At 37.5% G+C, this 25,773-nt stretch overlaps 1 protein-coding gene across 5 annotated transcripts in view; it reads right to left on the bottom strand.

Moving 5' to 3' along the window:
* The window catches only part of GlcAT-P (Glucuronyltransferase P), a 261,409-nt gene that overhangs the window by 82,804 nt on the left and 152,832 nt on the right, over positions 1-25,773 (bottom strand). The window contains exon 1 of one of the 5 annotated variants that reach the window (XM_081739555.1): positions 16,718-16,924. The exons of the other annotated variants lie outside the window; for them this stretch is intronic. Coding sequence (XP_081595681.1) covers positions 16,718-16,750 — 33 coding nt within the window. The 5' untranslated portion in view covers positions 16,751-16,924. Of the gene's footprint in view, positions 1-16,717; positions 16,925-25,773 lie in introns of those variants that run through there. 5 annotated transcript variants of the gene reach the window in all.

Raw genomic sequence — 25,773 nt, 5'->3', positions numbered from 1 at the left:
GGGGAAAAAAGAACAATTTTAAATATTATTAAGAAGAGGAAGAGAAAATTGGTTGGGGCATTGTAGAAACTGTATCATGAAGGATGTGGTAGAGGCTATGGTGGCAGGAAAGATAGGGAGGGGGCGAGGGGACTACAGTTAATGGACGATATCAAAACAGAAAAATCGTACGTAAAAACGAAGAGATTAGTGGAAAACCGTGGAGCATGGAAGCTTCTCAGTTGCAGCAAGTGACCTGCCAATAATGACAGGATACCTATGATGATGAGTGCACTTAAAGTTTGTACACATTAAAAATTGTCAAAAAAATAAAACTGTTGAAAAGTTAAACATTGTAAAAAAAAAAAAAAAAAAAGAATAGAGAACTTGAAATTCATCTGGTAGCCATACAATTCTCGGTGTTTACATCTGAGAACAACAACTATACACTGATATCTCACTACTCACAAGCATATTTAAGTGACAGCATCGGTATTCTTCCCACATATAATTGTATACGTTATTATTTGGATGAAGTAACAGGAAAGATCGTGTTAGTCACTAGCATAAATATACAAGAAAATTGGGTAGTAGTTGGCAAGCAGCATGTGGAACGAGCTGGAACCTACTTTCACGTAGATAGTATGTTGTGAAAATTATTTCAAATGGGTCAACCGTTTTGCCGACCCCACCTTGCGGTGCTAGGGGTGGGAGCTCAACTTCGGCTTAACAGCGTGGGGAGTGTCAGTATTCTTATCATTAGCTTTAAAAACTATTTATTCCATATTAATATATGTTGAAGAATTATAATGGAACACACACACACACACACACACACACACACACACACACACACGGAACCGAGCAGAATAAATAACAACAGGCAACTCTTTGGCGTTGACCCCGTAAATTTCCGAGCCATTTTGCCTAAGCTTGGACAGAAATAGGCCAGCAAAGTGACCCCGAAAAGATAGTAATAGACGATGACACAGAGGCTTTCAGTTGACATGTCGCCGCCTTTAAAGCGAAAAAACTACTCCTAGACTTGTGTCTTTCCCCAAGCATTATCATTAAAAGCTTGGCAAAGCATAACGATCTCAGCTGCAGTTTTTCCACACAAAAAGCAAAATTTAATACAGACGCTTTAGTTCTTGTGGTCTGCCATGTTAATAAACTATCAAAAATCAACCGACTCTTGTTGCAGTACTACAAACGGTGCTGGTGTAGTTCTGGCGCACCATATTTTGGAAGATTTACAGGTAAAATCAACATATTGCATGAAAAGATATGTTTGTAAGGAACAAATTTCTGCAGGTGACAGAATTAAATACAAAGTAATACAGCTGTATTTTAGGTTCAAATGTAGAGTTACTAGTGTAAAATTTTGACAAGTGCTTTACGATGAATAAAATAAGAGCGTATGAAAAATGACTCTATTAGATCTATTTGCCACGGATAGTATATTTCTCCACAGTGTACAGGACCTGTATTTTATGTTTACAAGTGGAGCGCTACTATTCTAAAACCATGACAAGCGCTATTGAAACTCGTATCATTGCCAAAACCCACTTCTTCTTAGTACCCTAGGTTACGCGCATACCTACCATTGCTAACGTGTCTGCTTCCTTCGAACGTACTCCCGCGCTGCTGCGCGGGCCACCAGCTCCTCTCTTCCTGACTCGATTAGATAGCATTCGTGCTTTTTATTGGCCACCTAGCACAGTTTGGTTTCTGGTTTTTGTACTATAATTTTTATGTCACACATCCGGAAGCCGTATTTATACCCAAATCGTAAAAGAATTATAAATTTTCGACAGTTAGTTCTGATGGCCCCCTTGAATTTTACATATGCCAAGTGAGATATTTTCATGTCGACAGTAGAAAGCTTTTAAGGGACAACAAGAAGGAAATCATTGAAAGAATTATAATTTTTAAATAATTCTTTCTAGTGGTGCGCCAAAAGTTAATCAGTGCGCTACAAACAATGTAACACTACACAAACGAACCACTCAGCACAGATTAATGCCAACTTGCAAATTGATGCAAGATATTCCATACTCACCAGGGAAGGGTCCGAATGGGGCACTCGAGTTGCCGAATGACATGTATCAGATATGAAAGAGGGTGTAAAATTATGTACATATGCAAATTTATAGCGGCTGAGGGCAACATGGAAAATCAGGAGAGCCGGAAGAAATATGGCCAACCGTAGGGCCCAGCAACACAGAAAGCTAAGGAATCACTCGTTCCGTGCGTGAATGGCCGCAGAAATGAAGCTTAAATGTTTAGTAGTAGATGTATAGAATCTACTATATGTAATGAACATCATGGCCACCATATTGAAAGTGGTCATCTTGAATTTGGATTCATAGTATAAAAGATAACGTGGGTCATGTGGCATATGAAATAGCACTGAAATTTTACCAGGAATACATTAGTGTTAACCATTCTGTAGTAACTATTGTGAGTTGAGAAGTAACATGCAAGAAGGACGCATATAAACTCTGTGATAGACTCACTAGTATGACGCAAAAGCTAGAGCTTGGAGAACTCTGGTTTGTATACAGACCAAAGGGGGAAAAATGAAAGGAAATCTTTAAGTTTTACGTCCCACGATTATGCCGGTGAGGCTAAAGGAGACGGTGATGATGAGAAATGAGTGAAATGAAGAAAGTGGATGGAAACGGGAGAACCCCGAGAAAACCCACGAACACGGTGTTTGTCCATCACAAAGTCCACACGGTGCGAACACACCAAAGGAAAAGTGTGTTTACATGGAGAATAGTTGCGAGTGAGGGAAAGATAGTCATTGACGACAGAGAAAGAAGAGACCAAAGGTGAGTCCGTGCCACCTACTGTGTGTCCTGTTTGCAGACAGAAAATACACGAGAAAGCTAATTAGCTAATATCTGCGTTATCAGTGAAGTAGTCAAGTAAGATAGAGTGGTTGGTAGCAAGGTTAATGTGCCCTTGGTCAGTGAGCCGCTTTTGAGGAAGTGGTAGAAAATGACAAGGTATATTCTAATTCATCATTTGGAAAAGTTATTTCTTCTCGTGGGCATGAATATGAATCCGCAGGTTGTTGTGTCATTATTAGTGCTTGAGTTTGGGACGTGCTACAATAATTCCTGTACAGAAGATCAGAAATGTAGTTTTTAGTGAATATTGATACAGTGGTCGAAGAATATCAAACGTTAGAGATAAGTGATAACGTGTCAGGTGAAAACATCTCTTGTGTTTTCATCACACCCTTATAGATACTCTTCACATCAACTGTCTTTCATAGATTGGTATGTACCTTTATCGTACCTTTATGTACTTTTATATACAGAAGGTCGATCCGCGTATATGTGTCCAATTTTGAAATAACACTAACTTTATGAAAATCCATGGGACCACCATTGGTTGGCCTCAATGTGATGGCCATGTGTTCTGGCAATAGCCCTGCACCGTAACATCCACTGTAGAAGACTACGACGAAGTACAGGAAGTGGAATCTTCTCCCATTCATCTCGGCAGGCTTTCCACAGGCCCCCGAGAGTAGTGACATGACGAGAAGAAAGTGCCCTTTTCAGTAGACCAAGCCCGCAGAAATCCATAGGACTGGCATCTGGTGATTTCACTGGTATATCATGAAATGGAATAGCACGAATACCAGTGTCTGTCTCCATCTGCTTCAGAAAGTTCTGGGTAGAACGAGATGTATGTGAGGAGGCCTTATCCATATGCATAGACAAAATCGTTGAGTTTTACGTCCCACGGTTATGCCGGTTAGGCTAAAGGAGACGGTGATGATGAGTAATGAATGAAATGGTGGAATGAAGAAAGTGGGAGGAAACGGGAGAACCCGGAGAAAACCCACGCACACGGTGTTTGTCCACCACAATGTTCACTTGGCGGGGGCTGGGATCGAACCCGGGACCCCAAACGCCAGAGGTGAACGCTCTACCACTGAGCCACCGCGGCCCCCATATGCACAGACACTTGCTTTATGGCATGCTCATACAAACGAGGCAGATCTGTATAAATTGGGGTCAGTATATGTTGCTGAAAGAATGCAGAGTTGATTTTACAGTTTTTAGGGACCTGACGAATTGTTAACTTGCCCTGATAAGAGTAACCGGCGACAACCATAAATCCTTTCGAAAAAGTTGCTTTGCAATGACGGATGAACGCAGGACGGCTTTTTGCATCTCGCGAAGTGTAAGTTATCGAGCGAATTTTGCCACAATCTGATAGATACACCCATGCTTCATCTAGTGTAGCCACAAACTTACACTTTTCCCCAGATAGATGGCGTTCATAGAGGCGCCTGCTGTTGGTCTTTCTCTCACGGCGATGGGCCGCACTTAGGTAATGTCCATGACTTTTAAAGACCCTCCGGAGGTTTAATTTCCCACTCAGGGCGCGGTTAACAGTTGACTGTGGCATGTGGAGTCGAGCTGCCATCATACGTTGCGGAGGGGGATTTACTTGTAAGGCCATTCGCCACAACTTCTGAGCTACTTGTGGAGTCACTGTGGTACACGCTCGCTTCCTCGACCCCTTAGTGGGTGAATGCTTACCTGGTATGTCTTCTTTTTTTATACTGCTTGATTATGTTCTTGATAGTCGTCGAACCCAATGCACAACCATTTTCTTTGCACTGCTTTTGAATTTTAGAAACCGAATATTTGGCGTGGAAAAGTCCAATTACGTAGCCCGTCCAAAAACGGTTCACCTTTGGAGCCATGATGCACACGATACACAGTTTCGCTTGGCAGACGATAGAATGGACCTCCAGGTATAGCACACGCGTTTAACCACTTGGTTCGGTCGCTTCTAAGGTCAGGGGTACGGGTGTAAATTGGACACATATACGCGGATCGACCTTCTGTACTTGCTTATGTGATGATATATGTTATAATTTCTTTTCTTTGAGGAGAATCACGTCGTAATTGTACCTGTAATCCCCAGCCTTCCTTTGTGTCGGGTGTTTTAACGTGACGACAACTATCCATCTTTAACACTGAAATCCGTCTTTGCATGTGCAAATCCTTTTTGTAATTTTTTTCTAGATGTGCATCCTGTGCCAACATTATTCCTACAGGTTATTCCGACGTTTGTTCAAATATCCCCTCACGACTTTCTTGCATGTTACTTCTCAACTCATAATAAAGTTACTACAAAATGGCTAATACCAATGAATTTCTGGTAAAATTTCAGTGTTATTTCGTATGACACATGGCCCACTTTCTCTTTTACATTGTGAATCCGAATTCAAGATGGCCACTCATGATGTTAATTACAGATATAGCAGATCTTATCATGCATCTACTACTAATCATTTGACCTTAATTTCTGTGGCCATTTACGCGTAGAATGAGTGATTCCTTAACTTTCTGTGTTGCTGGGCCCTACGGTCGGCCATATTTCTTCCGGCTCTCCTGCTTTTCCATCTTGCCCTCAGCTGCTATAAATTTGCATATGTAAATAGTTTCACACCTTCTTTCATATCTGATACAAGTCGTCCGGCAACTCGAGTGCCCCATTCAGACCCTTCCCTGGTCAGATACATTGATACAAGATAAATTGTACAGAATGCTCCGACAGTTGAAATTAAGGGCTGTGTTTAGTTGAAGGGAGTCCAGAAATTCGTAAATATATATAGTTATTCAAAAAGCACGCCGGTGATGTTACATCAAATTTTCAAAACACGCTAACAAAATTCATAAACATGTTCATCATATATTCCGATTTCAGGTACAATGAATGACGTCAGGCATATGACCACCTCTACTGCCCTGGCATGCAATAACTCTGTTCGTGAAATTCGCTATGACTGCCTGACAAGTTTTCACTTGGATTTTGCCGACGACTCGTCGAATTTCTTCCTTTAATTCACGGATAGAGGGGGTTTATTGACATACACCAATGATTTAAGAGTGCCCCAAAGAAAAAAGTCACAAGGAGTTAAGCCGCATTACCTCGGTGGCTATTGCTGGCCAGCATTACGCGAAATAAGGCGATCCGTTCTGATAAAAAAAATTGCACAATTAGCACACGTTGCGCTACAATAAAATGCTCCATGACTAGACACAGATTGAAGAAATGTGAGAAATTCAGACTAAGGCAACAATCGGAATGTTTGTGAGTAGAGCAACAATACAAAACAATGTCGGCAACCGAGAAACAAAAATTTGCCAGACGATCCAAAACCGGCGCGCTTTTCGAATAACCCTTTACTTACAGGAAGCGCATATAAGGGAATATATATACAAATATGCAAGTAGTTAGCCCTAACCTAACGTTACCAAACCTAATCTAAACTAACCTAATATTAACAAATAAGCGAAATTTTATTTATTTATTTTTGCAAAATAAAGCTGGACCCCTTTAACTAAATATAGGCCGAAATTAATACTTTACACAATCCTCTTTCAAATACACTCACTCATTTTAACCATAAAATTACCATGGGATAATATTGAAACGGGGGGAAGGGGGCAAAACCAGGTAAAAAAAAACCCACCATGTTTACGGGAGAAATGAGTTTGATGTTATGTAAGGGTAATTACTAAGTACTAACATAAACTAAACAAACCTAATCTACCCTAACCTAACCTAGCCTAAACCATCAAAAACAGAAAATATACGAAGAAAATACTAATTTTACTAACCTAACCTAAGGTAACCTAAACTGATCTAATCTAACCTAAACCATCGAAACATACAGAAAATATAGCAAGAAGGCACGAAATTTAAGCAAAATATTCTGCCCTCTCCCTATATCCAAAAATATACGAATCACCATTTTTATGATGGGTTATTCTACTACACCAGTACTGAATTTTTAATATTTTAATAATTTTATAGATCACAAAACTTTCTAGTAAAATACTTAACATATACAATTTTTATGTAAGTCTTCCATTTAATCGCATATTTTTAAATTATTGAAGTTCTTGTAAGTCTTCCATTTAATAGCATATTTTTAAATTATTGAAATTCTTCCTTTTCTTCTTATTGAGGACCAGCTTATCTCCAATTTCGACCGTATTATTAATTAGTAAAATAAACATACAATAAATGACTTGATTAAATAAATAAATAAACGTATTAGATGATTAAATCATGGTAACTTTAGACTTATTAATGAAAAAGAAACAACACGAAACAATAACTGTAAGATGCTAGTCAAGTTTTGGCACATAAAATTCAATATTCTGCATGGATAGACATATTTATAAGCAGTGTTTCTTCCAGACATGTTTTTTTTTTTGGGGGGGGGGCACTGACCCCGGAGCAATGAGAGTGCCCCTGGAGGAGACCAAAATAATACATGTATAATATAATAAATAAGTAGAAAGTATCAGCAGTGCCCCCCGAAATACTAAGTGTGTCCCACCAGAACATTGTTTCTAAAAGAAACACTGATTATAAGAAAGAAATTTCTTCAGGCGACAGAATTAGGCACAAATTAATACAGCTGTATTTTAGGTTTACAAGGGTAGGAATACCAGTGTAAAATCATTACAAGTGCTTTACGACAGATAAAATAAGTGAGTGCATATGGAAGATGACTGTATTAGATACTATTTTATGTTCTACACAGTGTATAGACGCTGCATTTTGTTTACAAGTGTAGTGTTCCTAGTGTAAAACTACGACAAGAGCTAAACTCTCATATCATTGTCAAAACCCACTTGTTTTCACTACCCTCGCTTACAAGTATATTCTACTCAGCGTCGCTGACGCGTCTGCTCCCTTTGGACGAACTCCCGCGAGACTCGCGTCCCACTATAGCTTCGCCCTGCCCTGACTCGGTTTGATAGCATTTGTGCTCTTTAATGGCCACCTAGCACAGATTTGTTTGTGACTTTTGCACTGTAGTTTTTATGCCATACATCCGGACGCCGTATTTATGCGCAAATCGTACAATAATTTTAATTTTTCAACAGTTAGTTCTGTTAGTCCTCTTGAATTATACCTATGCCAAATAGGGTAATGTTATGTCGCCCTGCAAAAATCTTTTGGAGATCAATAAGAAGGAAATGAGTGAAAGAATTATAAGTTTTCAACAATTATTTCCAAGGATTTTATAAAATAGAGGATCTGCCCTTTCAACAAAATCTTAAAGCTATACGTCACAGTTTCACCACCCCTACTCTGCCCACTCCGCCCAATAGGATCGCAATGTTTTGAGCCAACAATCATGGCGCAAACGAAAGTAGCCAATCAGACGATGGCAGAAACGAGAGTAGCCAATCAGATGTTCCGATGCTCGGTTGTTTTTTGGCTTCATCGATTTAATAGGTTGAAGATATATATGGGCAAATCCTCTATTTATAACATTCTTGATTATTTCGAATGGTGTGCCAAAACTGACCTGTACGGGCTGTAATACGAGATTTTGAGCTATTAGAGCACTTCAGTTATGTGCTTATAACATAAATAAAGGTTTTAATTTGTTGTTAATCTTGTTACCTATCACTCAACGACTAGTTGTACGCAGATACAAACTCAAGGACCATTCTTTCTAAAAGAATCTATGTAACTTTAGAGTTAATAAAGTATAGTACGGTCCGAAAATCTTGTCATTCCCGTGTCCCAGCTTGTTTAGTGATCCAAAACATCAGTACCGGTATGGGTCGCGGCACAATATGAGGAGTGTACCCAGACAGCATGTTTGCTTACCGCAAGCTTGCCTGTCGCTTTTATTTGATTTTATTTCGCTTTGGCTTATACACAAAAGCTTATTTCTGCTTAGCGCAAGCTGTATTGCGGGCAACCCATGCTTCACTTGCGAGACGCTTTTCTTTAGATTGAAGTAAAAAGCCAGCGCGCGTTCGATTTTCAGTTGTTCTCAAAAACCACGTGACGCTGACCTCTTAACTTTCGGCGACAAGGTAGTGTTCGCGTTGTTAGCGTCTTGTTAGCATTCAGCTTGAATAAAGGACAAACTTAATTATTTTTTTAATTGTGCTGTCTAGTACTTTAGTACTCTAGTCCCACGTACCTATAATATCACTCTTTATTTTCTCATATTTCGGTAACCATGAGGCATAACGAATTATAGTATTTATATATAAAGCATAAATGCGAACATAGATGGCAGCAGATTTGACCCTACTTATTTTGCGAAAGAATACAGAACTGTTGCAGATATTTTAATATAAACTTCAAGTTTAACTTACAGTATAAACTTTATCTGAACGCTGTGTTTAAAGTATAAACACTTTTTCTGCGTTTTTATATAAAAAGGTAGAAATTTCAAATACTCGCGGGAGGTTAATATAACAACGTATTAGATATTTGTAAGAAGCAACGGCGCGTTGCTTATCACATCTAAAATGTAATAATTATGCTTATTTTGATGTTTTGTAGAAGCGGATCTGAGACTTGGGTGTTTTCACCATTGTGCATTTGCTTCAATAATTGGGAAAGGGAGGGGAAAACATATTGTAGCATAGATTTAGTCAGACAGTTAAATTATACTGTTTTATCTAAATTCGCTTACTGAAATATTCCATATAACTTGTTTGGCGTGTTTTCGCTTGCAATAAGCTTAATAAAGCTTGCCATTGATGAGAATACGCTTATACTTGGATTGCGTTTGAGATAATTTGACTTGTGTTTAACTTGTAAAGACAAGCTTGTGCAAGCCTTGCCCAGATGTAACTAACTAGCTTGCCACAAGCTAGCAGCAAGCTAATTGGCTTGCATAATATAGCTTGCGGCAAGCTAATTGACCTTGCCACAGCAAGCTTGTGGCAACTTGCAGCAAGCTTAAATTGCTGTCTGGGTATTTCCAAAACATGCTAAATCCGAAAATGTCCGATTTTAAATTGAATATGGAACCTCTTACGTTAAATTTTGTAATTATTTTTCGTAAAAACACATTATTTTCTGTGGTAAATTCTGTTAGAAATATCACTTGCCATTGTGTTTCAATGTAAAAAGATATATTTATAGTTTTTTGCCCTTTCTGAAGAATTCTACCAAACGGATTTATCATGTTTTGGAAAGACACTCCTCATATGATGCGGCGCCATGTTCTGTGTGAAACATTCTGCATCATGGACGTTGTGATTTCATTGAATACCTCCCCAACAACGTGCTTTAAATCTTCAGTTGTCTGGTATCGCTGTTTCCAAACATGTTGCATAACTATTCCCCACAGGAAATTGTCGCACGACGACAGGTCTGGACTCCCGGGAGGCCACTCAATCGATGCTAGCATATTCACTGATCCTCTCCCTATTCACCTCTGGGGTAACATCTCATGCAAGAATTTCATGACAAGGAGAGCACAGTGGGCTGAAGTTCCATCATGTTAAAGCCAACTCTCAGAAACAATGTTCAGTCTTTGGAGCTATGGTATAAACCAATCCCACAACATTTGGAGGTAGGAATATTGATTGACTGTACCGTCAAAAATATGGTCGTATGAGATGCGTACTGGACATTACAGTCATATAACATGTAAGGGATTGAGTTCTAACTCTTCGTAATAACACAGGTTTTCCTTACTTCAGAAAAACACTTTCCTATTCCGGCAAGATCGATAAATTGTACATTTGACTGAGAAGAAACAATTACCCCACTAGGTTTCATATACAAAATACATACACACACAAAAAAAAGTGTCAGCCATCTGAAAAGAAAACGGAGTAGAAATACACACACACAAACAAAATGCGAGGGTGACAAGACTTTCGGACCGTACTGTATATGTTAAAATACATTTCAGAAACACTCAATAATACGACACTTTCGCTAATCCGACACCCTTTTTTTTCGCAAGGAATGGCCGGGTTGGCCCAAAAGACAGGTTAGGGTTCACTTTCAGGAGAGACTGTCTCTGTGAACTGGGAGCATAATCGTTTCTAACGTGTTCTCTGATTGTTGTGAGAAATGCACAAAATAAGATTTGTTGAGAGGTTTGGGGTAGGGCAAATCTGAAAAATTACGCTAGGGCTTATTTTTCTGATTAGGTCCTTATTTTTACGGAAATACGGTATTACTTTTGATAAGTTCTCGTCCTGCTTTTCCTTTCTTCACAAGAAAGTTTAAAAAAAGTGAGCTTTACGTAATCGCTGAAAAAAAAAGAGCCATGAAATAACTCAAGTGAAAAATGAAAAGCAAAATCACGGAAATTAGTATAAACTGTTCGTTCATGGTGCGTTACCGATTACTGTCCTTGAATAAACATGAAACAGGGTTGCCAATGCATAGGGAAGTAATGTTCATTTTTATTCCATTAAAATCTAGGAAGGATATGGAGTTTTTATGTTCCTTTTAGCAGGTAGCCTATATATGAGACGCAGACCTATAACTTATAGTGGGATCCAAACCATATGAACTCCAACCGGGAATCGAACTTGAGTCTTCGGCATCAAAATTTTCGAAAGGAGTAACTAAAGTTGGGTATTTCGTTCAAGCGTCAAACGACTTATAACTCATCAGTCTTTTGAGTCACAATACACTATGAGTTAACTTACTATAGATATACACATTGACTTGACACCTAGTCTTTCGTTCCAAGCGCTGCTATTGTCTGAAGAATTCCATTCCCTTTGGCGTAGATGGCTGCAAGGCTCTCTCGCTTAGCAACAACTGAACTCTTATTGGCTCAACGCGTGGGTGTGTCGAAGGTGAGAGATTTAGTTCGCATTTTTGCCACGGCTCAAGACATTTTGGCAGCACTATAATTCTACAAACTAGGTCGCTAGATTTGACTTTTTTGTTGTTCTTCTTTTGTTTTTCTTTTTGATACTTATAAACTATTACTAGAAAAAATTTTTTTTTGAGTTTTACTTCTGCAATTACGTCATCGTACCCTCTTCATTAATTGATTTGAAGTCTTGATATGCAAATATGTGGGACTTAATTACAGTATACAGACCCACCACCCAAAACTGCACTGCAATTCAACATTTACAGAACAAAATCAGCACACATCTACTTAGTGTAGGTTTTCACAAACAATTGTTAAAATTAACATACTATGTAGGAGAATTTGCCACTTCACAGCCTCTTGTTATTATAACGATGGAAATTTCCACTTACGAGCTCAGTGAGTTTAACATTTCATAAAAATGTTTGTTAAACTTTTCTACGATATTATCAAATGTTACTGCAACTTTTCTTTTATTAATAATTTATTTCACTTTATATGCAACATTTAGGACTTCCAAGGATTTCTTTCTTTCTTCGCAATCAACTTAGTTATTATATAGATCTGTCTTGTAAATTTCTTTTACGAGCAAAATATGAGAGTAGTATAACTTATAATAATGTTAGATCTTATTCTCACCCCAAAGTTTTTTGAATTCTAGTGAATAACTCAAATATTATTTGGCTAGCACGAATTCCTTGACCTTTCCACGTTTTCCAGTTCATGACCTACAAATTTCCAGGTCTATATAGGCCTATAATGTAAAAATCTTCCCCGACGAGGAGGTTCTTACATGTGCATGTACAAGTATAGTGTGTGTGTGTGTGTGTGTGTGTGTGTGTGTGTGTGTGTGTGTGTGTGTGTGTGTTTGTGTGAGTGAGTGTAGGTATAGAAATTTTACAAAACAAAAGAAAACATTTTAAAAAATATCTCTACCAAATAACCAGGTAAGGCAATAAAATAAATGGGTTCAGAGAATTAAAAGTCCATACTTAAAAATCCCGAACTTTTCCAGGTTTTGCAGCTTTTCATGAAATTCTCTTACTTTTCCAGAATTTTTTACACGTAAGTTGAATTCCCTGACTTTTAAGGTTTTTTTTCTCAGTTTTTCATTAAATTTCCCTACTTTTTCAAGACATTTTACAAGTAAACTGAATTCCCTGACTTTTCCAGGTTTTCCAGGTCAGTACGAACCCTGTGAAACAAGGAAGAATATCAAAGATGCAAAAAGTAAGCCAGGTACGTCTACAATTTCAAACTTCTTCTTATAGACCCTAAATTTGGGTGACCATTTCGAGATATCATAATTATTGAGCAACCAAATGTATATGATATACCAGTATTTCTAAACTATGATCTGCGGACCGAATGTGGTCCTCGAAGTTCTGCCCTTATGATCAGTAGCGTAACTAAGAATTTATGTCCCCCTTCCCCTAGCGAAAAATGTCAAAAGAGCGCCCCCTTCCAACGTTGATGAAGACACGTACAATTTATGCAGCAATAAAAAAAAAAGTCCTTGTATGTTCCATCTACTCAGTCATTAGTATCTCGTATTATACAAAAATTGCATTATTATTAATATATTGTGTGATGATGCAGAGCTTCATTATGTTCTCAATGTTACCAAGCAAGAAAGTAAAATGTAATTCGCTCTCAGGTACAGATGCAACGGTTCGGATAAAACTTTTTTTTTTTTTTTTTTGCATTTTTTCCCGAGGCCGAGAAATGTCGGGCTTTTTGAAAACATTTCAATTTTAATGGAGAGGTAACAGGACGTCCAACCTGGTTTTTCCCATTATAACATCAAAAATAATTTAATTACTAAAGAAAAATCCTGGAAACATTCAATATTCTAATAAAATCGGTCATTTGATAGGAGCGAGAAAAAGTGGAAATCGCTAGACGCAGTGGATTTTCTAGATCCAACGAATTATTTATAGACCTGTTAGATTAACTTTCAATTTTGTTTTAAATAAAATGTTTAATAGTGTTAGCAATGACGGTGCTGAAAATACAGCAAATTTCGCAGAACACAATCGTCACTTAAAATTTATGAATGATCTCTATTTTCATTATAACTGTAATATAACACTTATTGAGGCCGCTAAACTTCGAGAAGAAGAACTTTAAAACGCTATCCACAAGTTTCTTATTCCAAAAATTGTAACAATAAAGAAAAAAAAGGAGAAATTTTACGACTGATGATTTCAAAGTAGTTATTCATTAGTTCTTTCAAATAAAGTTATTCATTCAAATAAGATCCATATCATACAGTGCGCTGTTTGATGTTTTCCCAAATTTGTTAGGCAACCAAAATGACACTTGGGATATTGTGGTTGCATAACATACAATGGACATTTCCACTGATTTCTTTTTATTGCATTAAGAAAAACTTCGGAGCTAGCTGATTACGAATACTTCCTTTCGCTCATGAGATGATTCTAACCAGTCGAAATTTGCGACTGAATTCCAGTCTGCTACTCATGCGTGTAGAACAATAACCACCATGTTTGTACGCCATATGTCGGTTCAGAGCAAACTGACTGCACCGCTCAATAAGGAAATGGCTTAGCGAAAGATACAATGTATGTTTTCAAATGCATACGACGTTGCTAATAAAATAGATAACAAAAAAGTAAAAGAATTAAAGGATTATTTAAAAAGTAAACTATTTGCCTATTTATTTATTATCAATTAATTCAATATATTGGATATCTAAGGACAAAGTTGTAGTGTACTAATTTGCAATGTTATTGATATTGTTTGCAGCGTGAGTTAATAAACTAACTAATGTTCTAATGTTTGGGTCACCGACCGTTCTTACGAAACGAATTTATGCTGATCCAACAAGAAATTTCTGAGATTTTGTGTATCGTAGATGAACACACGGACAGAGTAAGTGGTTTTGGCTACCCAAAGTCCTTTAAAATTTATGGAAACGGATAATGCTGCAGTAAACCTACGAATTTATATGGTCTAAAATCGAGCCGGAACACTTCGCACCAAGGAGAAAGCGTTTTACTATTGGACCATCGTATATCTTATATCTTTCCTTCTTTACGCTGAATATCAGGGCCGAAAAAAATTGCCGGTAATCACAATGAATGTGTTATTACAGAAACTTCCATACTATATGACCTCTGACCACATATCCTCATTTCTAATTTCATTTGAGGTAATGTTGATGCATATTGTGTTAAAGTATGCATTTGCAGATTGTAAAATACTGTGTATATACAATATGGAAAATATAACTAGAAAAATCACACAAAAAAAGAAGAAATTTCGCCCGGTATTCCGTAACGCCAGAAAAGAAGCACTGCTTAACATTATCCTTTCGTTCGGAATTTTTCAATCTTGGAGTGGCGAGAGGAATAAATGAGGAATGCGAAATGAGGTGATAAACGTACTATAATTACGATCCAGCAGCGGAAAAATATTTTTTTAAAGATTATTTTGATAGATATGTTTTTCAAATTTCAATAGTTATTGGCAAATACAGCATATACTAGTGATGCCAGTAATATTTGAGGTAGGTCCTTACAACTAGGCCAAAATGTTCCTACTTTCCACCTAAATGTGCAGGAAATTTTAACTTATCTAATAATAATAACGATTATGAAAATGAAATTAAATTTTTTCCGTTTAACGTCCTACAATTACGCCCTTTAGGCTAAGGGAGACGATGATTAAGACAAATGAATAATGATGGAAGAATTGGTGGAATAAGAAAGTGGGAGGAAACGGCAGTACCCCGAGAAAACCCACGGACACGATGTTGTCCACTACAAACTTACTTGGCCGGGGAATCGAACCTGGTATCCAGAGGTAGGCCTAAGCGCTCTACAAATAGGTACCGTGCCCCCGAATATATGATCATAGATTACAAATGACATTATACATAACTTCGCTACACATAATATATCTTTCTACTCACGAGAAATCCTTAATGTATGTTGCTGTTTCCTGTTTATTATGTTCTTTTCTGAAAGCATTGAAAAGTATGCTTATATTTCATATAAAGCTATTTTCCAGTCCTTTGGTTCTAAAGATATAAGTGCTGATCTGTTGTATACCAAAGGGTTTGCAGGCTCCTTCCAGGGGCGGCTTTAGTATTTTAATTTTGGGTAGACCCGCTCCCTCGCTTATGGACACATATACACATTTGTTTGATTAATGACAGCAGGAAATTACTTTTACAATAATCGTTGATGCTATTTGTTAATTATCTACCATTAATATAAATAGTGGAAAATATATTTACTCTTTATTGTATTTTTGGCGTTTATATCTTTTTCAAAATTTTTGGGTAGGCACATGCCTACCCGGCCTACCCGCTAAAGCCGCCACTGGCTCTTTCTTGTGCCTTCAGGAAAATTTTATAACTAAAAATTAATTAAGAAGCAGTGGCCCAATTTCGTTTCTCTTTGTTTTATAGTCACTTAACATAGAGGAAATTTGTTGCAGGCAACTCAAAGTCTACGGTATTTTCGTCCTTCTTTTCAGAAGTTAGAACCTGGATCATTCGAAACCAGGGTTGGTAACTCAGGCGCAATTATATTTTCTCAGAATAAAGTGAAGTACAATGAATTGATCAATTAATATTACCAATATAATGGTTAATTACAATTTGTTTTCATTCGTTAAATATTGTTAAAAGTCCCTACGTTTCCTATTAATTTGTGATATGTGTTCCTACGGTTAGCAAAAGTGTCTAAATATCTATATGTTTAGGAACATATCCCTACAATTGGCAATACAGCATAAATTAAATAAGATTTTTAGAAAATAAAGCATGGTCATGAGGAAAGCGATAAACAGTAATTGTAGAAAAATTTATTACAATCCAAATATTTTCATGAGTGTCTTCCCTGGCAAGAGGATGTGATAAAATGAGGTAGTGGTACGAAATAGGTTAAGAAACTCTGCTGTAGTTTTTCGGTTATTTTCTTCCATTGGCAATAAGAATTCCAATTGCTTGTGAATAAGCCTTGTGAAGAACGCAATATATTGCCACAACTTGTTAATATATCTAAATCGTCCAACACTGCGGAAAGAAACAAGCAAGACCTTACTCACCAGAAGAGTCGGATCAGCATGTTGTTTCAGCATTCTTTTGTAATTTGCAACAATAACCGCACAATACGTGCTACACTTCGAAACAACAACAAGAACAAGATCAAAGCATAACACTAAAAAAACAAGCAACTTAGCTGTTGAAAAAACAAGAACATTGAGACCGAAGTGTTTTCCTTTTTGTGTGTGTGTAAAATCGCGATGCGGTGCGTTGCGGCTTTGCCCTTTTTATCAGTAAAGCGTGTGCTTTCAAGTGCTACTACTCGCCTGTAAATAAATATATATCGAGGTCCACTTGGCACTTGCTACTAAAAAACAAATACGATTCTGGAATCACATGTATCCTAGGATAAACATCCGTGAAATTGCGTCAGAATATTACAAACCAAGATTCCCAATCGTACAATATAACTAAACGATACACATACATATGGTATACAAACTATGTGTGTAGTGTGTGTGGTTTATGGTAAAGATTTTTTAGTAACCTTCATTTTTCCTTCCTTACGAAATGGTGAAAATCTCTTTTCAGCTACATGTAAATTAAGTTACTAGCAATTATAAAAGGACTGTATATTTTGTAGAAAGTAACTAATGACCTTGTTAATAAAACAGTCTCGCGTAGAAAAAAAAGAAGAAAAAACTTCAAAATAGTGTATCTTTACAACAATGATTCATTAAAGTGTTATTTTTACTTTTTTTTAAGGTGTCACTACTGTAGAATTTCTAGGAAATGATTATGGATTTTCAACTGTTAATGTACTGTGTAGTTTTGTTTCTTTTTTTTTTTTTAATTCGGCCATTTTCTTTTCTTTCAGAAGTTGTAAGGGGAGGCACGGTGGCTCAGTGGTTGAGTGCTTACCTTTGGTGTATGGGGGTCCCTGGTTCAATCCTAACGCACGTAAGTTTGTTGATTGAAAACATGGTGTTCGTGGGATTTCTCGGGGGTACTCCCGTTTCCTCACGCACTCTCATTCTACCGATTATTCCATCATCATTCACTTGTCTTCATCATTCGTTTCCAATGGCCTGAAAAAAAAATGCATAATCGTAGCACGACGTTAAACTCAAAGATTTTCTTTCAGAAATTCTACACCAGGGGCGTACCCACGAGGGGTTCCAAAACTTCGTAACTGAATGTACATTTGTCCATTTTGTCAATAAAACTATACTTGTTTAACAGGGAAATGATTGATGTAGCATGAAAATTTGATCTTACACTTCATCTGTACTTTTTCTCTTATAAAAACAATCTAAAGTATGTGACAAACATCTTGGCATTTTTCAGCTAAACGAATAAAACGCAAGCTCTAACGCGATGTTGCCGAGTGCTAAGGGATGTGGCTATGGCTAAGCAGACGAACTACAGCGCGATCAGGTGGCAAAGGATAGACACGTGGATGTGTACAAAACAAACGTGGCAATACCGCTGGACTCTCATTTGCTAGCAGCATTTAAAGGGAACTTGGAGCGCCGCCTTCAAATTCCAAGATGTTGGTTACGCCGTTTAGTTCTATCATTTTTTTTACTGGCAATATAGATGGAAGAATTTTACAATTTCTTATAATCTTTTCGGGTGCAGAATAATAGTCGTTCAATACTACATAGACATGTGGTTGTAATATTGGTATTCCCAAGCTTGGACCCCTCCCAGCAGAAATTTCTAGGTGCGCGCCTGTTCTAAATGTACAGTTTCATCAATCAAAGCCACAATGTGTTCAACTGATGCAGTTACTTGAGTGGTTATCGCACATGCTTTCTCTCTGTGTGTAGTTTTGGGTTCGATTTCCGATAGCGATACTCGACTCGTATACAGTAGTAGATTGGTTCCTGCTTCGAACAGTAGATGGCGTTTCATATAGTATCAGTACTGAAAATAGGTGTTAGGCTCAAATAGATCCAATTCAACAACAAACATTTTAATATCCTGCTTAAATTTCTAACCGCGGGTGGCTCAACGACAGAGCGCTTACCTCTTGTGCGTGGGGTCCCTGGTTCAATTCCCGACCCAATAAGTTTGTGGTGGACAACATCGTATTGGTGGATTTTCTCGGGATACTCGTTTCCTTCTACTTTCTCATCCCATCAATTCCTCGATGATCATTTCTCCCTTTAATCATCGTTTCCCTTAGCCTAAAGGACATATTCGTGGAAGTTAAACTGAAATATTTCATTTTCATTTCATTTTACATTTGTAACCTAACATATAATTCGAGAAAAAGTTGCCCACGAGAAGAAACGAGACACAAAATAAAGTTTTCTCACCTCACCTCGTATATTTTATTCGAATTCTCGTCTCATTTCGAATCTCGAAGAATTCTTTCTAATTTCGTCTCGATTCTCGAAAAGCTTTTCACGATATATTAATTAGAATTTAAGTCTATTAATCATTATAAAGATATTTACAATATTTTGGTTATTTTTTTAATGGTTACAGAGCACGATCTCGGTTCCATTGTCGATCCCAGGAAGATAATTTGAAGTTTATAACTTCGGTTGTGAGGCTTGCGAAGTTAACATTAATTAATAAGCAGGTGGGCAGAGTCAAGAAAACCTGAAGTAATGAAGCTTGGAACCGATGTGTTAACCACTCCAATTGAAGGTAAGTCTTCCTGTCACCAACAACCGGCCATAGGATAAGGAGCTGTTTTTTTTTTTAATTTATTTATTAAATCTATTTTATTACGAGTCTTCATCCCGGCGAAATTAAAATACCGCTAATTTTACAGTAATTATGTGATATCTTCCAATAGATAAAAGATAATTGAAATATGGAACAAGAGCGCCCTAGGCAATATCATTTTACATGAGATACCGTTATCACCACTCACTTATCTGCTTTCGATTTCGAGCCATTTTGAAAATCGGCATTTATTTTCGCGTTTCTAAACAGCTGAAAACGGAAAGCCACTAAGTGACTTGTGATAACGGTACCTCACGCAAAATAATATTGTCTAGGGCGCTCTTGTTCCATATTTCAATTATCTTTTATAGGCCTATATTTGAAGATACCACATAATTACTGTAAAATTAGCGGTATTTTAATTTCGCCGGGATGAAGACTCTTAATACCTGTTTTAAGTTTTAGTTTATTACTGTACTATTTCCCAAAATGTTTTACTTACTGAAAGCTTCTTCTTGTGATCATCACCATCATAGATATTGTGCCATTATTGACTCATTTTCCGCAACTAAGAAGTTTCCATGCTCCACGGTCTTCCTCTAACCTCTTCGTCTTCACGTACGATTTTTCTGTTTTGATATCGTCCATTAATTGTAGTCACCTTCACCCCCTCCCTCTCTTTCCTGCCACCATACCCTCTAAAACGTTCCTCAGGATACAGTTCCTTCTTAGCCAATCTCCCAACCAGTTCCTCTTCTTCTTCTTAATAATACCTAAAATTGTTCTTTTTCTCCCGCACTATTTATAAAAACCCTCTCCTCATTCGTTTACTGCTCGACCCAGCTAATTCGAAAGCTTCGAGTCGTTTTCCATCATTTGTGCGTAATGTCCAAATTTCTGATCCATATAGTACGATACTCCACACGAAGAATTTTATGAGTCTTTTTTTCTCAACTCTTTATTCAAGGTCCCACAAAATAGTATTTTCTTCCTCCTAAAGGCTTCTTTCGCCATTCCTATCCTTGCTTTTATTTCACGTTCACACTTCATATCATCACTAATAATACGTACCCAGGTATCGAAAAACTAGTCCCTCTACTTGTAATAGAAGTAAAATGCATTTCATTGTTATCTGTAAAAAAATAAGCGCTTGGAAGTTAGATTATCTTGTATTTAACCTTATTTTCAAACGTAGTGACGTAAAGGTGAATATTTACAGACAATTTATTTGGCACGTAAAATTGAGATATTACACAAAGGATTCCTTTTCGAACAGGAGTGGGAGAAAGGAAAAATATTTCTATCCTTGGTTCGAGAGATAGTAAAAGGATATAAGTTTAAAGTCAAAATGTTGTATTTATGTCTCTACCAACAAACTGTTATGCACAATAAAATATTCAACATTATTTTTTCTCACTCTAGAAGCGTTAGAATAGCAAATAAAGACACAAAGATTCTTTAGTTTTCAATAAATAAGACCATCAAAGCATGGTTATATGTTGTAGCACTTTATACGAGATCCATTATTTAACATTTGAATTCCAAGATTTACGACAACGAAACATAAAAGGTTAACAGAAAGAGAGGTACTATAAGGGCAAAATTAGCAAATTAAACGGTAATTACAGGAACCTATGAAGCACATTCAATGTTTCCACTCCACAGAATTTCACATTTTGCAATATCCAACGTAGTGCCACATACAGGAAAAAAAAAAAAGTAGTGTATGTAAATGTACGGGAAGTGCAAAATCAGCTAGTTAGCTTCAGAAAATGATCCACAGTTTCATTTAATGCGCAAGCTCTAACGCTCAAATTAACGATCCAAAATTTAACATTAAAGGCGGGCCAACCATAAAAAGTCCAATAAAAAAGGTAAATGAGAAGTAACAATAATATTTTAAAAAAAAAACTGGATCATATCACGTAATTTACAGCTATCGTCAGTTGCATCCTTTAACTCCTCGACCCATTTTTTTTTTTTCATTCACACCAACAACAACACACACACACATGCTGAAGTAGTTTTATGTAATGTTAGTCGTTAATGCAGTAATCTTAAACAACAATACATTTTACGAACTCTGCACTTGAGAGAATCCTAAAACTTGTCCCGCCCTTTCGCCCCTCGAGTTTTGGAACTTTTGCACAGAGGCGATAATACGAGACGTTGCGGCATTACTAAAATTTATCTCTCTCTCTCTTTCTCTTTTCCTCTGTCTGTTCTCTTGTGAGGAATTTGGAATTGTGTACGGTGTTAGCATTCTCAGCTGCTCGTATATTCTGGGATTAACTATTCTAGAGATTATTATTATTATTATTATTAAAAAGAAAGAAAACATCACGAAACTTCAACTCTTAAGGTGATTTATTAGAGGATTAGACAAATACTCCTATATATATTTGTTAGATTTATTTACAATCCTTTTTTTATACATTTTTCTATATACAGGGTGTTTCAAAACAGCACCGACAATGTTTGGGAGTTGATTTCTGACACCAAGATAAGGCAAAAAAGTATAGACCAATCGGATGCAGATATCCGTCATTTCGGGGTTATAGGCTGCCAAAAAAAAAAAAAAAGAACTTTAAAGGTCCATAACTCCAATAGTATGTGACGTGCCGTAGTCGGGTCAAGACTTCACTGAGGAATTAATATGTCCGCTGCCCAAAAATATATGTTTCAGAATCCTGTGGTACTCAGACAACAATTTTTATAGAAAGAGTTTGGCTACGAACATATAATTTCAAGTACTCGCCAACTACTTCTATAAAAAATTGTTGTGGAAGTACCGCAGGATTCTGAAACATATATATTTGGATAGGGCACACACTAGTTCCTAAGTGAAGTTCCCATAGTATTGGAGTTCCCATACAGCAGGCTCCATAGTATTGGAGCTATGGACCTTTACGTTCATTTTTGCATGTTTTCGGCAGACTATAACTCCAAAATGACAGATTTCTGCACCCAGGTTGGTCTATACGTTTTGTCGTATCTTGGTGTCAGAAATAACCCACCAAACGCTGTCAGTGTTGTTTTGAAACACCCTGTATATACGATTCTCTCTACTTTCCTGAAAAATTAGGAGGTTTTTTTCTTCCTGTGGCATTACAGTAACGTACAGTGAAACCTGTGTTTTACGGGACCTGCATTTCAGTAATGGAAAGAGTCATGAAATTCATAATCCGACACCCGGAAGCAGTTGAGAAACTCCGATCTTTACACCAATCCGTCAATCAGACACCCACAACCATAATTCTGGCTGTGAGAGACAGTTTGAGCTGATTCGGTAGATTGGCTTCAGTTGATCATGTGCTGGAATCGCCAGTTGAGACACACCCGCATGCGTGAGCCAACTGAGACGCTTTGCTACCTGCGTTCTCTTATTAAACATCTTCTGAATCCAGATAGATTCAACCTCGCGTCAGTTGAAGTCGATCCGTCTTTCATCACGTGTTCAAAGATGTTTCTAGTAAGTAATGACTTCAGTCACGCGATGGCTAGCTGATCAATTGTTGAGGGCAACTTGCAAGCCTGGATCTGGGGCTCAATCACTGGGGCACAAACCGTCATTGAGCGCAACTCCTTAGCATAAGCTCTGTAATATGATAGTGAGCCAGAGCTTGAATCCGGGCGAACGCGAGCCTCAATCACCGTTTGTGAGCGCGAGCACTAGCAAACGTGAGCTCCATTGAAGATAGCAAATCTGAGTTCTTAGCAAGGGTGCAAGATAGAATGAGCCTCTCTGATCATAAGCTCTATAAGTAGATAGCGAGCCAGAGCCTAAGTCCGAGCAAACGGGAGCCTCAATTATGTTCGTGAGCACAAACATTTGTAAATGAGAACTCCATTGAAAATAGCGAGCCCTAGAGTTCAGAGAGCGCGAGTTCAATGAAGCTAGTAAGTGCAATAGCTAGTGAGGTCCGAGCTCGTGCGAGCGAGCTTTGATAACGTGAGCCTCATTGAGAATACTGAGCTTGAGCTCGCACGAGCTCAGGGAACTCAGATCGCAAAATAGCTACTCTAAATGATAGGTTTCGTCTCCTCGTACAACCTCAATGCTGGAAAAGGACGTTAATTCCAATCGAACGATCAAGTAAAATTTCTCCAAACGTTCAACAATTCTTCAGATAAAAAATTACTCTTTTTACGTAAAAGGGCACTTGAATTTGAGTAAAATAAAAAAGTGTGTAAAATAACATAAAATAAATAGTTCAGCACATTTTCGCATCGCACTTTTAGTGGATTCAAACTGTGAAAGAAACTGCGATGATGTACTTGTGTTGGTTTCAAACATGGAAAACTAGGTTGCCAGAAAATTTGAACAAAATAGTAAATGGTCATACTGTCGTGTAAGAATGTGAGCACACATCCATTTTTTGACACAGAAGAACGAAGACGAATACGAAAAAAATTCAGAAAATGCTTTCATCTCTTGGTTTTTTTTTTTTTCCAAGATGAAAAAGACGAAATGGAAAGGGGGCATGCTATTCAGTCTCTTCTCTAGAGACCTCGTCGCCATGGTGACCACATCGCATTGAGAATTCCTCGCATGTGTCCAGAGGCCTGACGATGGTTGCTCCTTTTGTTGGGAAGGCGTAACTTTAACACCGCACACACATACATACACACACACACAGAGAGAGAGAGACTTCTTTTGCTCTTGTAGCCAAAGAATTCGGTGGAAACCTCTGTTATAGAACAAGTATTTCACAAAACAAAAATCCTCTCCAGGATATAAACTATTTCCAGACTTCCATCAACTTGGTCTTTTAGTATTCTAATAAAAGAGCCGAAACGTTAGGATGCTGGACCAAAGGACTACGCAGACTTATTATAAGGTTTTCCTCAGTGGACTAAGTAGCTTCTTAAATTTTACATCGGTTGAAAGCAAACTTTGAATGATTGAAAACAAACTTGAGGATATGTGAAACTTTTTTACAGCGGCGCTACTAAACCCTTTCACAGAGAATCCCTTTGTGAACACAGTTGAGCTCCTAATTACCAATAGACCTATTGATGAGACGTGAAAGATGTGATATTGAGTTTCTAAATCAAATGGACAAAAACATTTTCGTTTTATGAAGAGTTTTGGGGCCAGAAGGGATAAATACTATATGGGATCTGATACAGATAATTTATTAACACGAAATTGAGGGATAGTGTTATTGTAGGGTCTATCTATTTTGAAGGAGAAAGGAGTGTACAGGACTGGGAAACAGAAGAAACAAACTAATCTATATTATAACATTGAAAGTGACTATGTTTCTGACCTCATAACTCTTGAACCACCGGACCGATCTTGATCAAATTTTCAACATAGATTAGGTTCGGGCCTAGGATGGTTTTTATCATTTTACTTTGATGGTGCAACTTAGAGGACGGGGAGGGGAGATATATAAAAATAAACAAAACTTACTTTAAAAACTAAACTCTTAAACCATCCGACCAATCTCAATCAAATTTTCAACACAGACTAGATTATGTTCGGGCCTGGGATATATATTTTTTTTATCATTTCACTTTGGCGGTGCAACTTAGGAGGGGGGGGGGGGAGGGAGAAATATTTAAAAATGACCGATATTAGTTTCAATCCCATAGTTTTTGGGTCGCTGAAATAAACAGAGACATTTATGATGCCACTTAAATCAAACTCAGTCCAGTAACTTGAGGAGAAAATGAAATGAAATCTTTAAGTTTTACGTCCCACGGTTATGCCGGTTAGGCTAAAGGAGACGGTGATGATGAAAGATGAGTGAAATGGTGGAATGAAGAAAGTGGGAGGAAACGGGAGAACCCCGAGAAAATCCACGAGCACGGTGTTTGTCCACCACAAAGTCCACACGGCGCGAGCTGGGATCGAACCAGGGACCCCAAGCACCGTAACTTAAGGAGAAAGAGAGGGAGATATATATAAAAATGATCGAAAATGACCGATATTAGTGTCAAATCCATAGTTTTCGGGGTCGCTGAGACGAAGAGTGACACTTCCGAGGCCGTTTAAATCCAAATTCAGCACTTTATATCCAAAGTGAAACGTATTCTCCCTGTGCGAAGAACTTTTATTCTGGTAGTATCACATACAATTAAGATTTGGGAGAAAATTATAGAACGGCTATTACGGGAAGGAACAGCAACAGGAGAATAATAACTTGGTTTTATGCCAGGAAAGAGAATAAGGACGAATTATTTATACTAAGACAAGTTATGAAAACGTATGAAGAAGAACAAAAAGGATCGAATATGTGTTTTGTTTATTTGGAAAAAAACCCTAAGACAGAGTACCACGTCAGGAAATATGGAGATGTCTAAGGAAGAAATACATACGTGCCAGAGAAATGCGTATGTCTACAGCAGCTATGACACACGTAAGAAGTGGCATGGGATTAACACATTAAATCCCTGTTTGAGTTGGATTACACCAGGGTTCAACCGT

Source organism: Thermobia domestica, chromosome 15, assembly GCF_964235325.1.
Source record: "Thermobia domestica chromosome 15, izTheDome1.hap1.1, whole genome shotgun sequence".
Classification (NCBI taxonomy): Eukaryota; Metazoa; Arthropoda; class Insecta; order Zygentoma; family Lepismatidae; genus Thermobia; species Thermobia domestica.
The sequence above is the reverse complement of the archived record's forward strand: the minus strand, read 5'-3'. Positions and strand labels throughout refer to the sequence as shown.